This window comes from Opisthocomus hoazin, chromosome Z (genome assembly GCF_030867145.1).
Source record: "Opisthocomus hoazin isolate bOpiHoa1 chromosome Z, bOpiHoa1.hap1, whole genome shotgun sequence".
Lineage (NCBI taxonomy): Eukaryota > Metazoa > Chordata > Aves > Opisthocomiformes > Opisthocomidae > Opisthocomus > Opisthocomus hoazin.
The window spans coordinates 39,800,976-39,813,573 of NC_134454.1; the positions used below are offsets into that span (position 1 = coordinate 39,800,976).

Here is a 12,598-nt window from a genome sequence, read left to right on the forward strand (position 1 = left end):
TGTTGCAGAGGCAGTTCTGCTGTGGTTTGAGAAAGACTCTTTACCTCTGCAGTGATCCTGCTAACTTTTCCCCCAATTCAAAATGAGCAGCTGACAGGCCACAAGTATAATCTCTACTAGGGCAGTTGTACATGTTGGGGGGCGGGGGGGGAAGAAAAAGACAAGTGCCATACATATGTTTATACTGATAGTGAAACTGAGTGGTAGATACATATACACAAAAATAACAAGAGTGCCCATATCTGATAGTTTTTGTCAGGCAATTACATAATGACACATTGCATGACATTGTGGTTTTAAATGAAATCCATCACCAGAAAAGGCAGAGCACATTTCCTAGTCTCTTATGAAATTGGCTGCTCTCCAGATGACTAGATAATCTTTTTACCTTCTGTCAGTCTAAGCAGAGTATGTTTTTCCCTATGTTTGCTTTATGCCGAGTTTCAGCATCCATGCACGGACAGGAATGACTCTCACACATTGACGCAATGCACAGCCGATTCCCCATTTATTGCTCTGCTTGCGTGGTTATATACATTTTTCGTATCTGTACACGCGATCACGCTTATTCGGATAGGCTACAGACATAAATCATGCACTGTTCACGCACCCCATATTCCCTTATGATTGGCAACTCTGCACTAACACCAATAGCAACAGACCGCCTCCACGTCCTTGAACACATCTTGTTTTTGCTAACCCACATCATGTTTATTCTTAGCTGTCCTTTCCAGCGGCCTATGCTATGCTAACTGTTTTGCTTAAGCGGCCTAGTCATGCTAACTCTCAAACTACATCGACCCCAACAGCTTTGGAAAGCTAATGTTTAAAATAAGGGGAAGCAGATCAATGAACTGTTCCATAACATCTGCCGCTCTCCTCTCTCCCCTCTCTGCCTGTCATCCCCCTGCGTCAGCCCTGGACTATGCACAGTAAACAGTTTGTGATACTGTCAGTTTCCCTCGCCTGTCTTTTCCTTGTCCATGTGGCTGCTTTGCTTGTGGCTACCAGTGATCCCACTGTGGCTTAAGGAAAGCTGAAAGCACATGTACACATTAAACTATAGCCTAGCTAAGATACCGTCTCTCAGTCTCTTGCTTAAAAACTGATTGTTTAATTTTAATTCATTATGTCTTCCACTGTATTTTCCTTGCTTACAATCCACATCTGTCTGGAAGGAGATATGCACCCTCTGCTTTCTTACATGTTATTACTACAAAGAAGTCAATCTCCTTTAAATGAATAATGTGCTCCTGTATGATACTTGTAAAGGTGAATATGGTTTTCTCTACTAACCTCCTATGTGCTTCAGCATTGTCTTACTGGGTTCTTTTTGATTCCAAAGACTCCACTATGCATCTCCTGCCGTTTACTTGAAAACTCGGAAAACAAAGTAAGAGCTATGCACAGCATCTTTTTTGCCTTCATTGCACTCCGTTAAGACTTTAAGCCAGAAAGTTTAGCCACAGCAGACGTTCATTATTTAACCATTTGTCTATGCTTCCCAGTATCAGAAGTTGTCACAGGTCTGAGAACAAAACTACAACAGCTGTCCTTGCATGTTTCATTGGATAGTTACAGCTGCTCCTAAAACAATGGCAAATTTAATGGATATATTAATAAAATTATCATGATGTGGCTCAGAAGAGGCTACATTGAAAGCAAAGGCCATTAAATGTTACGACTTTTAAGATGCAAATGTATGCTAAAGACAAAGAACACCTGAGGCTTTATCAGATGAGTTAAGAGATGGATGTTTTGAATAAGCAGGCAGACCAAAGCTGTATTAGGGCATGAGGCTGACTAGCTAGTCAGCTGTAGCAAGGCCACCACTCCTGTGTCTGCCTCTGTTTCCACGCTAATAAATGGGCAAACTTATGCTGACTTTTCTCTTGCTTGGTGTTTGCAAATCCTTCATGCACAGTTCCACAATGAAAATTTAAAGTTATTTATGTAAATTGTTTTATTTAAAGGCCCCACGATTACTAACCTACAGGTACATATATGACATACCACCTCTGAAATGCAGACTAGAAATACAATAGATTGGAACACTGTAAAACAACAGGAAAAAAATGGAGATCTTTTTATCCCCAAAGTAAGCTTCCAAATTTTGTATGAAATATGTTATGGGTTTATTGTCTCCACGGAGACTTAACATTAGTGCAGTGAACTGCATGGTATTCAGTTTACGTACAGTGCTTTAAAAATTATGAAGGACAGTCAGCCCTGGGAGAAGTCACATCTGTGGTTCCAGAAAGTCTAGATATTTCAGTCACGACCTCAAACCACGAAACTGTTCCTCCTGGCTTAGAATGAACTTCTGCGTATGGCAAGCTGCCATTCAATCTCACTGCATCATTCAGAGAAAAGTAAGTCCATACTGTTATTGAACTTACACGAGTATGTGCTGGCATTTGTTGAGGTAAGAACTTTACAGTCAATATTTGCCAGCCTTTGTGATTCATAGAAACACAGGAAGGCATTAAAAAAAAGAAAAATAATACATTTTGAACTCCTCTGCAGACAGTTTTCACATTCCTTTTCACAAGCCCTATAAGAGCACAATTTAACTCTCTCTATATACAGCCTCACCAGAGTAGAATACAGATTTTATTCACTTTAGTGGGAAAACCAGAAGAGCTTGACTAAAGAAATATAGACCGATGCTTCCTCGATAAACACTTAAATATGCCTTGGATAAATATTTAAATATGCCTTGGATAAATATTTGCACCAAAAGCATTACAGTTGCTGCAGCTCTATTAAGTTTCTTAGCTAGTGATAGCAATATTCATTGTAGCTTCTCCTTTGACACACTGTTCATGATCTTAAAACAGTGTAAAACAAATTATGTGTGTTTCAATGGACTATTTTGTCTGTAATGATCCCATTCTATTTGGACAACAGATATATCAAGTCTGAGCTAACTGCAATTTTGCACATTAGTTAGCACACGACACGTGCATTTCATTGACCCTAATTTGTAATCTTGGCATGAACCACAGAAAGATTTCCTGGCCTATCATTTGCAGAGGGCAACGCGTATTTTCTGCTTTGGCCTTGCCCTGCAAAGTACCAGCCTGCTTCTGCATCCCCTCAGGCGCAAGTGTATGAATGCTGGTCCCTTACAGGATCATACCTGTTTGTGTTATAATGAAATAAACTCAGGCCTATTGTCCACAGCTGAATCCTCTATGCTCACACACGCCTTTGATTAAAGGCACAGGCTATGCAGCCCTAATTTCCATTGTGAAGCACTGTGTCATCCAAATAATCTGACTCCCTTCGCATGACTAGGTGTAATAGTGAATGCTCACATACAAGCGCAAAAATAGCAAACAATATACCAGCATACAGAACCAATAAAATAAGACTCCCCTGCCCTTCTTCATAGCTCCCTGCCCTTACTCCTTCCTGGTAGTTTTAATGAGATTATTCGTTCTGTGGAACGCAAATAATGACACAGAAAGAATGGCAGATTGTTTCATAATGACAACAGTGACAGAGGAGTCTTTTATTTCTGACAGACATCATTTAATCGAAACACTTAGAGCACACTTCACAAAAACGAGGTATTTTTCCAACAAGATTTCAAAAGTTGAGCTATTTAATACTAGGTAAAAGACGGAATTCAATCCCTACCACACCAATTTATAGTTTGCTAACTTCAGTTGCTTAAGCGACTTGCAAGTTGCAAGTGAAAATTTACATGAAACATTATTGGTTTATTTTCATTGAGTTGTAGGACAATCATTTAGTCAATAAATAGCATCAGCAATACTGTACAAAACTGTTCATGTTGTTTTGTGTGTACCTTCAGAAGTAAGGAAAAATAACAGAGATCAAGATGACAGAAAAAGGAAAGGCTTGAGTGTTGACAGAAAGGCATGGCAAGTAAGAGGCTACAGAATAAAAAGGGTATCAAAAGGAGACAAGAAAAAAATAGAAAGTAATACACTCAGACAAAACAGGTCCTGGTAGGATCTTCAGAGTCTGTAGTCCTCAATCCTGGCTCAGCTTTATTCACTTTCTACACGTTTACTATCCATTTTTCATAACAGATATTTGTGCTTTAAAACCTCTAATGAAAGAGATTCTTCAACATCTTATGCAATTTGTTACAGTGCTTAACTCGCCTTGTGCAGAAAGTTTTCTGTAATTCCTAACTTTACATCCTTTTCATGCCCTATACAATTGGTTTCGCCTGATAACCGTAGAATTATTTTAAAAAGCAGAGCCTAAATATATTCTAACTGAAGGGCTGGGGGATAAGTAAAGCCTGTAAAACAAATCGTAGTCAACTAATACGAAGGCTTGTTTGGTCTTTGTGAAAGAACAGAATATGTAGCTCAATTTCTGGAAATGCAGAGTAGAGGAGACTGAGCTTTTCAAGTCTGTGGTAAGGCGGTAAGATTCCCAACTCATTAGCTGCAAAACGCTCTAAAATCTTAAAAAGTCTTAGTCATCAATGCCTAAGATTTTGTCACAGGATGTGAGCAGATCAACCCAAAAGCCCATGCAACAGCCATTTGCATGTAGAAGTGGAATATTTTGACCCAAAATCTGGGTAACAATTTGACTCAAAATATGTCTTAACTAGATGGATAGTTAAGAGAACTGATAAAATACACTAAATTGCCTAATATCATTAGCTCAGTGAAAAAAGCTATTATTCACATCCGAAAAATGGATCATGGATTCAGGTACAAAACAGTATTATATGAATGGATGTATGAGAAGTCAAAACTTTTTGTAATTCTTTTTTTAGGAACAGCAAAGGTATTACAAAAAAACCCCCTATTTAACTGCACTTGACAGCACCTTGTCAGGTTAGCTTCATTATTTATTACTTCAAATCAGGTGCCCTATTTCCTGTCTTTCTTCAGTGAGGCTTACACACAGAATAACACAGGGTGGAAGAAACCTCCAGAGGTCTCGAGTACAACTTACTACGTGAAGCACGTCCAGCTGGAGCAGGTTGCTCAGGATCCCATCCAGCTAAGTTTTTAATATTGCTTGTTTTGACTATTAATTTTGAATATTCATTTGATGCAGGAAAGCATGAAAGAAAACACTTTAAAATAGGTCCACATGATTATAAAACCAGAGAACTGACAGCAAAGCTGGATGGAGCATCTAATACCTGTATCAGCTGGAACTTTTTTTAAATAAATAAGCAATTGTCTAGAGTTCCAGTCACCCTTGCTCATTCTGACTGAAAAAACTTTGTAAAACTCTGCTCTTGGGGGAGATTTCCTAGAACAAGAATTTACATTATTTTAGTGTGGAGTGAAACGCTAATTTTTTTTTTCCAGCCAAAGTAAGTTCTTGCAAGAATATTGTCTTTTCATGTTTTGTAAGAGGACAGAAAACCAGATGATATTTAATCCCAGAGCAATAGCTTGAAAAATGTAGCTGCCTTTCATAACCGTGACCGTGGGTCCAGCCTCCGGTAAGAGGTATAGTACAAATGTTGTTTAAGTCTCAGCCAGGAATTCTCTGCTTTAAAATTCCCGTTGGGAGTACAGCCAGGTTTGTCACTCGTTTTCCGTGAACTCGGTTCCTAAGGCCGAGTCTACTTAAACAGGCATTATCTTTTCAAATGTCCTGGCCGAAATCATGGTCCTGCTGAAGTTAATGACTGCATTCCCCTCACTGGCACAGAGGCAGAACTTCAGCAGGCATGTTTGTAAGTCATTCCTTTACCGTACCTCAGGAGTGTCTGGCCTTTTCCCACCCGCCTCCTCAGCCTACCATAATGTATCACCACACACCTAACCCTTCGCGCCTCATCTTACAAACCCTTACAGCCACACTCAGTCTTTTTTAACACTTTCAGCTGGCTTCCTAGGACAACAAGGTTTACACAGCCACGCAGCCGGTTCCTCTGTGAGCCTGCCCCGCTGTCTTTTCGCCTATTTCTCAGTTTCAGCCGAACCTGACGGAAACTTCCGGGAGGCACCGCCACCTCCTCCGGCCCAGGCCCGCGGACCGCCGCGGAACGCCCGACCCCTCAGCGAGGGCAGCCCCGCCGCCCGCGCCGAGACGGGACGGGGCGGGGCGGGGCGGAGCAGCGGCGCTTGGCTCCGCCGCGCCGCCGTCGGGGGGCGGGACCGCAGCGGCAGCCATGGCGGCGCCCGTCGTGCCCGAAAGTGACAGGTAGCGGCCGCTCCGCCGCGGCGGGAGCGCGGGCAGGGCCCGGAGCGGCGGGGCAGGGCGGGCCGGGCCGGGCCGGGCCGGGCCGGGCCGGGGGCAGGGCCTCGACTCGCCTCGCCGCGGTGCCGGGGCTGCGGCGGGGCCCGGGCCCCCCTGACCGCCTCCTCTCCTTCCGCGCAGCATCCGCAGGGCCGTGTCGCTGCTCAACGCCATGGACCCGGGCCGGTTCCCGCGGCTCCTCTCCCGCCTGCTGCAGAAGCTGCACCTGAAGGTCGGCGGGTTCGGGGGGGGGGGGGGGGCTGGACCGCCGCGGGCAGAGGGAGAGGCCGCGTTCGGAGGAGAAAAAGAGAAATAAAATCCGTAGTCAGTGTCGTCACGCGGTGCGAAGGTGTCGAGCGGAGATTAAATCGGCACTGTATGTTGTAGGGGAACCTGTAGGAGAGATGCTGAAACAGGAAGCGTTTTGTTGAGTTTCTTTGGCTGTCACTGTCAGATTTTAGTCCTTTGTTTCGTGTTTAGAACAGATAAAACACAGAATTTGTTTTCTCCACACGCCTATGCAAACTAAACATTAAACTATTACAGGTTAGGAGCAGCGTGGATAGAAAATACACATGTATTAAAGGTCATAATTCTGAGACTGTAAGGGTTGTTTTGATTATTTGATTCAATTTCAGATTTAGTTTCTACCAAAATTATTAGATCGGATGCTGCTGTTACTGCAGAGGGTTTTCTTAGTTGTTTTGCATGGATAGTAACTCACTGGTAACCGGCAAATGCCACCAATCCCCCCTTTATTTATTTATTTATTTACTAAATAGTAGTTTGGTAGGTCTTCACAATTTTATTTGGTGTTTACATGAGCAGTCTTTTTAATTTAGTGCACAGTCAATCTCACAAATCGTTCAGCTGGCCTTTCCAAAGTATCTGACTCTAGGGCGTGTTAAATTGCTGGAAACTTTAAACAAACTTATTTGCCTTAACAAAGCAGATACTTGGAGCTCTGCATTTCCTTCTTACAGCTAATGATTCAAATGTTTCTGTTTTGATACTCTTGTTACCGGCATTGCAATCATGGAAGTTTTTTGTGTAATTTCCTCATTTTGTTTATTCTGACAGCTCAGTTGCTTTTTTGTGTAGCTTTCCAGTTTTGGATTACTAAGTGGTCTAAATATGGTGTTTTGATGTCTGTAGCATAGATTTGTTAGTAATTACTTTTTAAAAGATGGCAATATCTGCATTTAAATTACTATTTAATTTGCTGTAGTATAATAAATAAAACTGCTGTACTTTAGAAGTACAGCACATTCTCAGTAATCTCCAGCAATGCAGTAGGCTGTAGATTCAAACCTGACTTTCAAAATAAGCATACATTAGGCCTTTATTTCCTTTATTTCCTATATGACAGCATGGGTGGTTTTCAGAAGAGCATCTGGAGTGGAAGAAGCATATGTAACTAACCTCACTACAGTTTTGCCTTCTGTTTTCTTTGGGGTCTGATTCAAGTTACGCACTTCATACTTTTCTTCATTTATAAAAGGTTGTTGGAGGTGATCGGGTAGTTAAAAGAAAAATATTTGTTTAGTGTCTCTCATGTGCAAAGAGAAAGCGTTTCCTTGTGATGTATTTCAAGTAATCCTAATAAATTCTCACGTGGTACTGCTGGCTTTTAGTTTTGATTTTCCTTGAGGGAAATTGCATAGTATTTTTCTGTTGGAAAAGAGATTTACTTTGTTATTTCTGTTTAGAAACAACTGGACAGCCACTGCATTTATAAAAACAGGGAGAAAGTTTTCGTTTTGACAGCTATGTTCTCAGTCACTAAATGGAATGTTTGGGCTAACCATTTTTGTGCTGCAGGCTGAAAGTAGCTTCACTGAAGAGGAGGAAGAGAAACTTCAAATTGCTTTTTCATTGGAAAAGCAGGATCTTCATCTAGTTCTTGAAACGATATCATTCATTTTGGAACAGGTACCTACCTTGTTTCTATCCTTACGAATTGATAATTTTTCTTTTTTAATCAGATGGTAGATTTCAAAAACATAGAGGTCAAGTTAAAAAGGAATTAGTGAAAACATGTATCTGTAGTACATTATGTATGTTTTGGAGGCATGATTTTGTTGCTTTTCTTGCATGCCGTCCTGATTTGGACCGGACTCCTTGCATTTGTGGAATGAGTTTCGAGCTAATGTAACTAGAGGTGGTGGAAATGAGCTCTGCATGACTCCGATAGAAGTGTTGATAATTATGAGATACAGTCTCTCCTCTTATTCATTGTAAGCAAGCCAGCTATGCATTTTTTTAATTCCTGTAAGGAAAATATTGCATGGTGTTACTGAGCAGTGCTGAAGTTATGTGAAGTGTCAGTTGTGGAAAACTGTCATGCAGAGAAACAGTCTGTACTTAAGTGAACAGGCATACCTGGTGTAGCTCTGGTCTGAATGAGTGGGTGACTTGCATGATACAGAGCTAAATATCTTGTGAACAGAGAAGGTTTTCTGGTTCTACAGTCTACCACTACTGAGGCTGGTCAGCCAGTGTATTACCTGGTAAATATGGTAACTTTCTTAGAATTTGTCACAGCCATGATGTTGTCCGCCCGTTTCATGCAAGTATGTTAAGTGTAGTGTGTGCAGAGGGCATGCATGCTGATGGTCTGTTGCGGGACTTGTATCTTGTCCTTTCTCACGCATGTCAGTTTATGATTAGTTCGCTTCGTTAACACATTTCACAGCATGATAAAGAAAACAAACAACCCTCCCCATGGCTCCTATCTGCCGAAAAATCAAAAAGAAACCCGAGGTCACATCCAGAGTGGAATTTTTAATTTTCACCTCAATGAAACAGCAAACTTACCTGTTTTATTGCCTGGTCCTAATTTCATCAGGCTGCTTCATTTATGTGACAATTATTGAAGATGAATAGAGAAAGCAATTCAGTCTCCTCTAGGACTTACTTCTTTTGCGTTCAAAAAAAAAAAGAAAAGGAAGGATATTCATAACTGTTTAAAGAAGAGTCCCACATGAAATGCGTGTTGCATGAGGACTCTTTTGTGTTCCTGCTGATGGCTACACTTCTTAGAGTAGCTGCTTGTTCCATCAGAGCATAACTTTTAAAACACCCCTTTGGTGTATGGACACATTATAGATAAGAAGACTACTGCATGGTCTTTGCCGCATGTGTTCTTTCTTTTTGCTTTTTTTCCCCTGCCCTGGTGCTTGTGGAGTCCTGTTTTGCAAGTGGATACCAGCATACAACGTAGAGTGTTTGCCGCAAAAATTGATGCTAATAGGGATGTTATATCTAACTCTTCTTTTTTGGCAAACTGTTCCTGTCTTTTCAGACTATTACCTTGTTCACACTTGATTGAACAGTGTTAATTTGGAAAAGTTGTTCTTTCTTCTCAGTCACAACTGACTTCAAAGGCCGATTTTTTTCAATGATAGCTGCATTGGCATTATGCATAGTAGAAACGTACAGATATACTCAGATCTGGCTTTTATATGCATTTTTTCATAGTTTGTCTGCCTTGAGAAAAGTAATTTGTAATATTGCATGATGAGATGCAATTGGATTAGTTACACGTTTCTATCTTCTCAGTCAGAGGGCTAAGATGAACAGGATGCTTGCAGTCCCACAGTAGGGTTGCTGGTTGAAATATTGTGTGAACTTGGTGGCCATCTGTGATTAGCACATATCTGGCACAACTTGTAGAGCAGTACTCGACAACAGCAGTTATTTTTCCTTTTAACAGGCTGTCTATCATAATTTGAAGCCTGCTTCCTTGCAACAGCAGCTGCAAAGCATTCACCTGGATCAAGACAAAGCTGAAGCATTTGCCAGTGCGTGGACGGCTGCAGGTCAAGATACCATTGAAAAGTTCAGGCAGAGGGTTTTGACCCCTCAGAAGGTAATGTTTGTTTCTAAGAGAGAATAAAGCTGTGTAGGTTTGTTTTAAAGCAAGGAGTTTAAGATACACAATTTGTGACAAGCCAAGGTACTGGAAAATCGAAAAGGGTGCTTATTAGGTAGTATACAAGTGTGATTGCAGCAGTGGAGTTCCATTGTCTTAAAGAGATGTTACGTGGTAGCTGAGCTGCAGTAATTGTTGGAATCTGACTGTATGTGCGCTGTTAGCAGTGTGAAGTAATGCAACCTACGTACCATTAGGAGATGTCTGTGAATGTGCTTTAGAATAGGGCGAGTGTAAAATGTGCTCCTGAACTCTTGTAGCGGTCTAGCTCATGGGTTTGGTTCATCAGCCTGTTTGTTCTCTGTACTTAAAGTGTATCTGAGCTCCTGGCTTCTTTAATTTTGCAAGCTGGTTGCATGCTGCATTTTTGAGATACTTACTGCAGTTCTGAGGTACTTTTCTACCCTGGCATAATAGTCTTGCTTCATTTATGTGCATGTTACCAGTTAAAACTTTGGTACATGCTGTGGAAGTCTCATTGTGTATTTAGGCATAAGTGTCTACATCTATGAGAAGGTGTAACATCCTTCTGTTGATGCATAAGCCTTCAGCTGCATTAGAAGATGTATACAGAAAACATCAGTATCAGCCAGGATAAAGTGGTTTGAAAGACTTGTGGATTACTGACTCAATTATGCTCGCTTTATTTTTATCGTTGATGTATATCTTGTTGGGATAAGGTTCAGTTTGTTACTTTATGATTTGGTTAGTAAAATCTACATGGAAAGTAAATTTTGTGTACAAGGTACACGTGATACACTGACAGAAATAGAAAAACATAATTTATATCAGCAGGTTTACATCTCAGTAAACCCAGAATTTTATTTAGGTGTAAAATGCACATTTTGAGAAGACAAGATGTGCCTGTTGCCCAGACTAAAGATATTCAGAGTTGCCTCACAGATAATTTTTCCAAAGTATTAAAACTTGATCCTTTGTAATACAAACTGGGTAATTGTAGACACAAAACTTGTAGAATTTTCGTGTGTGAAATTACAGTAACTCACGAACCTAACCAAGTAAATGACTGATTATGTAATTATGCAAAAAATATTGGAATTGAACAAGACATTTTGGGTTTCTGTCTCTTTGAGACAGTATTTACCAATGTCAAGCATACAAGTCCCAGAGTTTAAATGGTCAGCAATACAGTGACTATATAGACAAGTATGACTGTCCATTGAAGGCTGTGAGTAACTTGAGAACTGAGTAAAAGCACGGAAGGTTGTAAGCCTAACATTTTAGAATAAAGCATATGTGTACAGGATGGAAGGCAATTCTGAAGAGACCCTACAAAGGAGCTGTAGATTTTTCTTCAGACAGACTGTGCACTAATACATATTTCACTGCTCGGTCTTCAGCATATGAGAAACTAACAAAACACCTTTGATACTCTTTTATTTGGAGCTTGTACCATACACACCTGTGGTTCTTCTGTGACCTAGTTTGGGGATGACATTGCTCAGTTTCTTGTCTGCAGTTTTGCGAGCCTTGCAACATACAATGCTTCTGGTGTATGTTACACTTTTGGAGATTCTTTGTGACCTCACCACAATCACATATAATGGAATGGCATTTTGCTGGTATATTACATCCTGTATGAAGCAGTTTTAAACTGTCATTTGTAACTCCGCTTGCAGAAAAGCAGCTGACAAAAGACCATAGTACAACTCAGTTGTTTTTTAGCATGAAACCAAGTTTAAATACAGGTGTGTGCCTCTACATATGCTTAAAGTGTCATTTCACCCCTTCTTTTTTTTTTCCTAGTTTAAATGACAAATTGAGTATCGATTTGAGTTTGAACTTGAATTTACTTTCTCAGTTCGTTTTGAAAACATCTTAATCCTTTAGACTTCAGTTGAGTGAAAAACTTAAAGTTCAAGAGAACTTTTGCTTAACCCAAAGCCTCAATTCACAGAACTAATTGCTAAATGAAGTATTTATTCTGCTAACAAGGCACACAGAGGTAAAGTATTTTAAGAATTGCATGGGATAATGCAAGAAGAACTTGCCATCTCTGCATAATCTTATAAATCTCCTTGTAATGTCCTATGAGAGCAGTAGATGGCTGCATCATCCCTTCATTATTTCCTTTGGTACTCTGTAAGTAATTGTGTGTCAGCACGTATTTGCTGTGTTATCTTCCTGTACCTTGAGAAATTGTGGGCAAAATATTCTTTTATCTGTGACACATTGTTATAGTAGCTAACTTGCTGTAAACTTTCATCAACATCTCAAATGAAAACAAAGTTAGAATCCTGAAAAATACTTAGACTGGAGTGCTAGCTTTTTAGTTTAGATTTACAATTTAGGTTTTTAGATTGATTTTAGAGCTTATATTAATGTCTTTCTTTGTAAAAGGAGATGTGTATCCAATTATTAATACTCTCTGCTACATGTTTATATGGGTGTAACATTTAAACCTATGGAGCCTGTAAATGTGCCATCTGTATAATAGTTCTTTAC

The 12,598-nt window shown here is 40.3% G+C and overlaps 1 protein-coding gene across 6 annotated transcripts in view; it reads left to right on the top strand.

The window, feature by feature from the left end:
• Positions 1-6,081: 6,081 nt before the first annotated feature.
• The window catches only part of COMMD10 (COMM domain containing 10), a 114,608-nt gene continuing 108,091 nt past the window's right edge, over positions 6,082-12,598 (top strand). For all 6 annotated transcript variants that reach the window (XR_012761954.1, XR_012761955.1, XM_075411637.1 and 3 more), the window contains exons 1-4: positions 6,082-6,162; positions 6,340-6,430; positions 8,020-8,130; positions 9,914-10,069. Coding sequence is in view for 4 of the 6 variants with exons in the window: in XM_075411637.1 (XP_075267752.1) it covers positions 6,131-6,162; positions 6,340-6,430; positions 8,020-8,130; positions 9,914-10,069 (390 nt within the window). In the remaining 2 variants the exon portion in view is untranslated. The remainder of the gene's footprint in view (positions 6,163-6,339; positions 6,431-8,019; positions 8,131-9,913; positions 10,070-12,598) is intronic.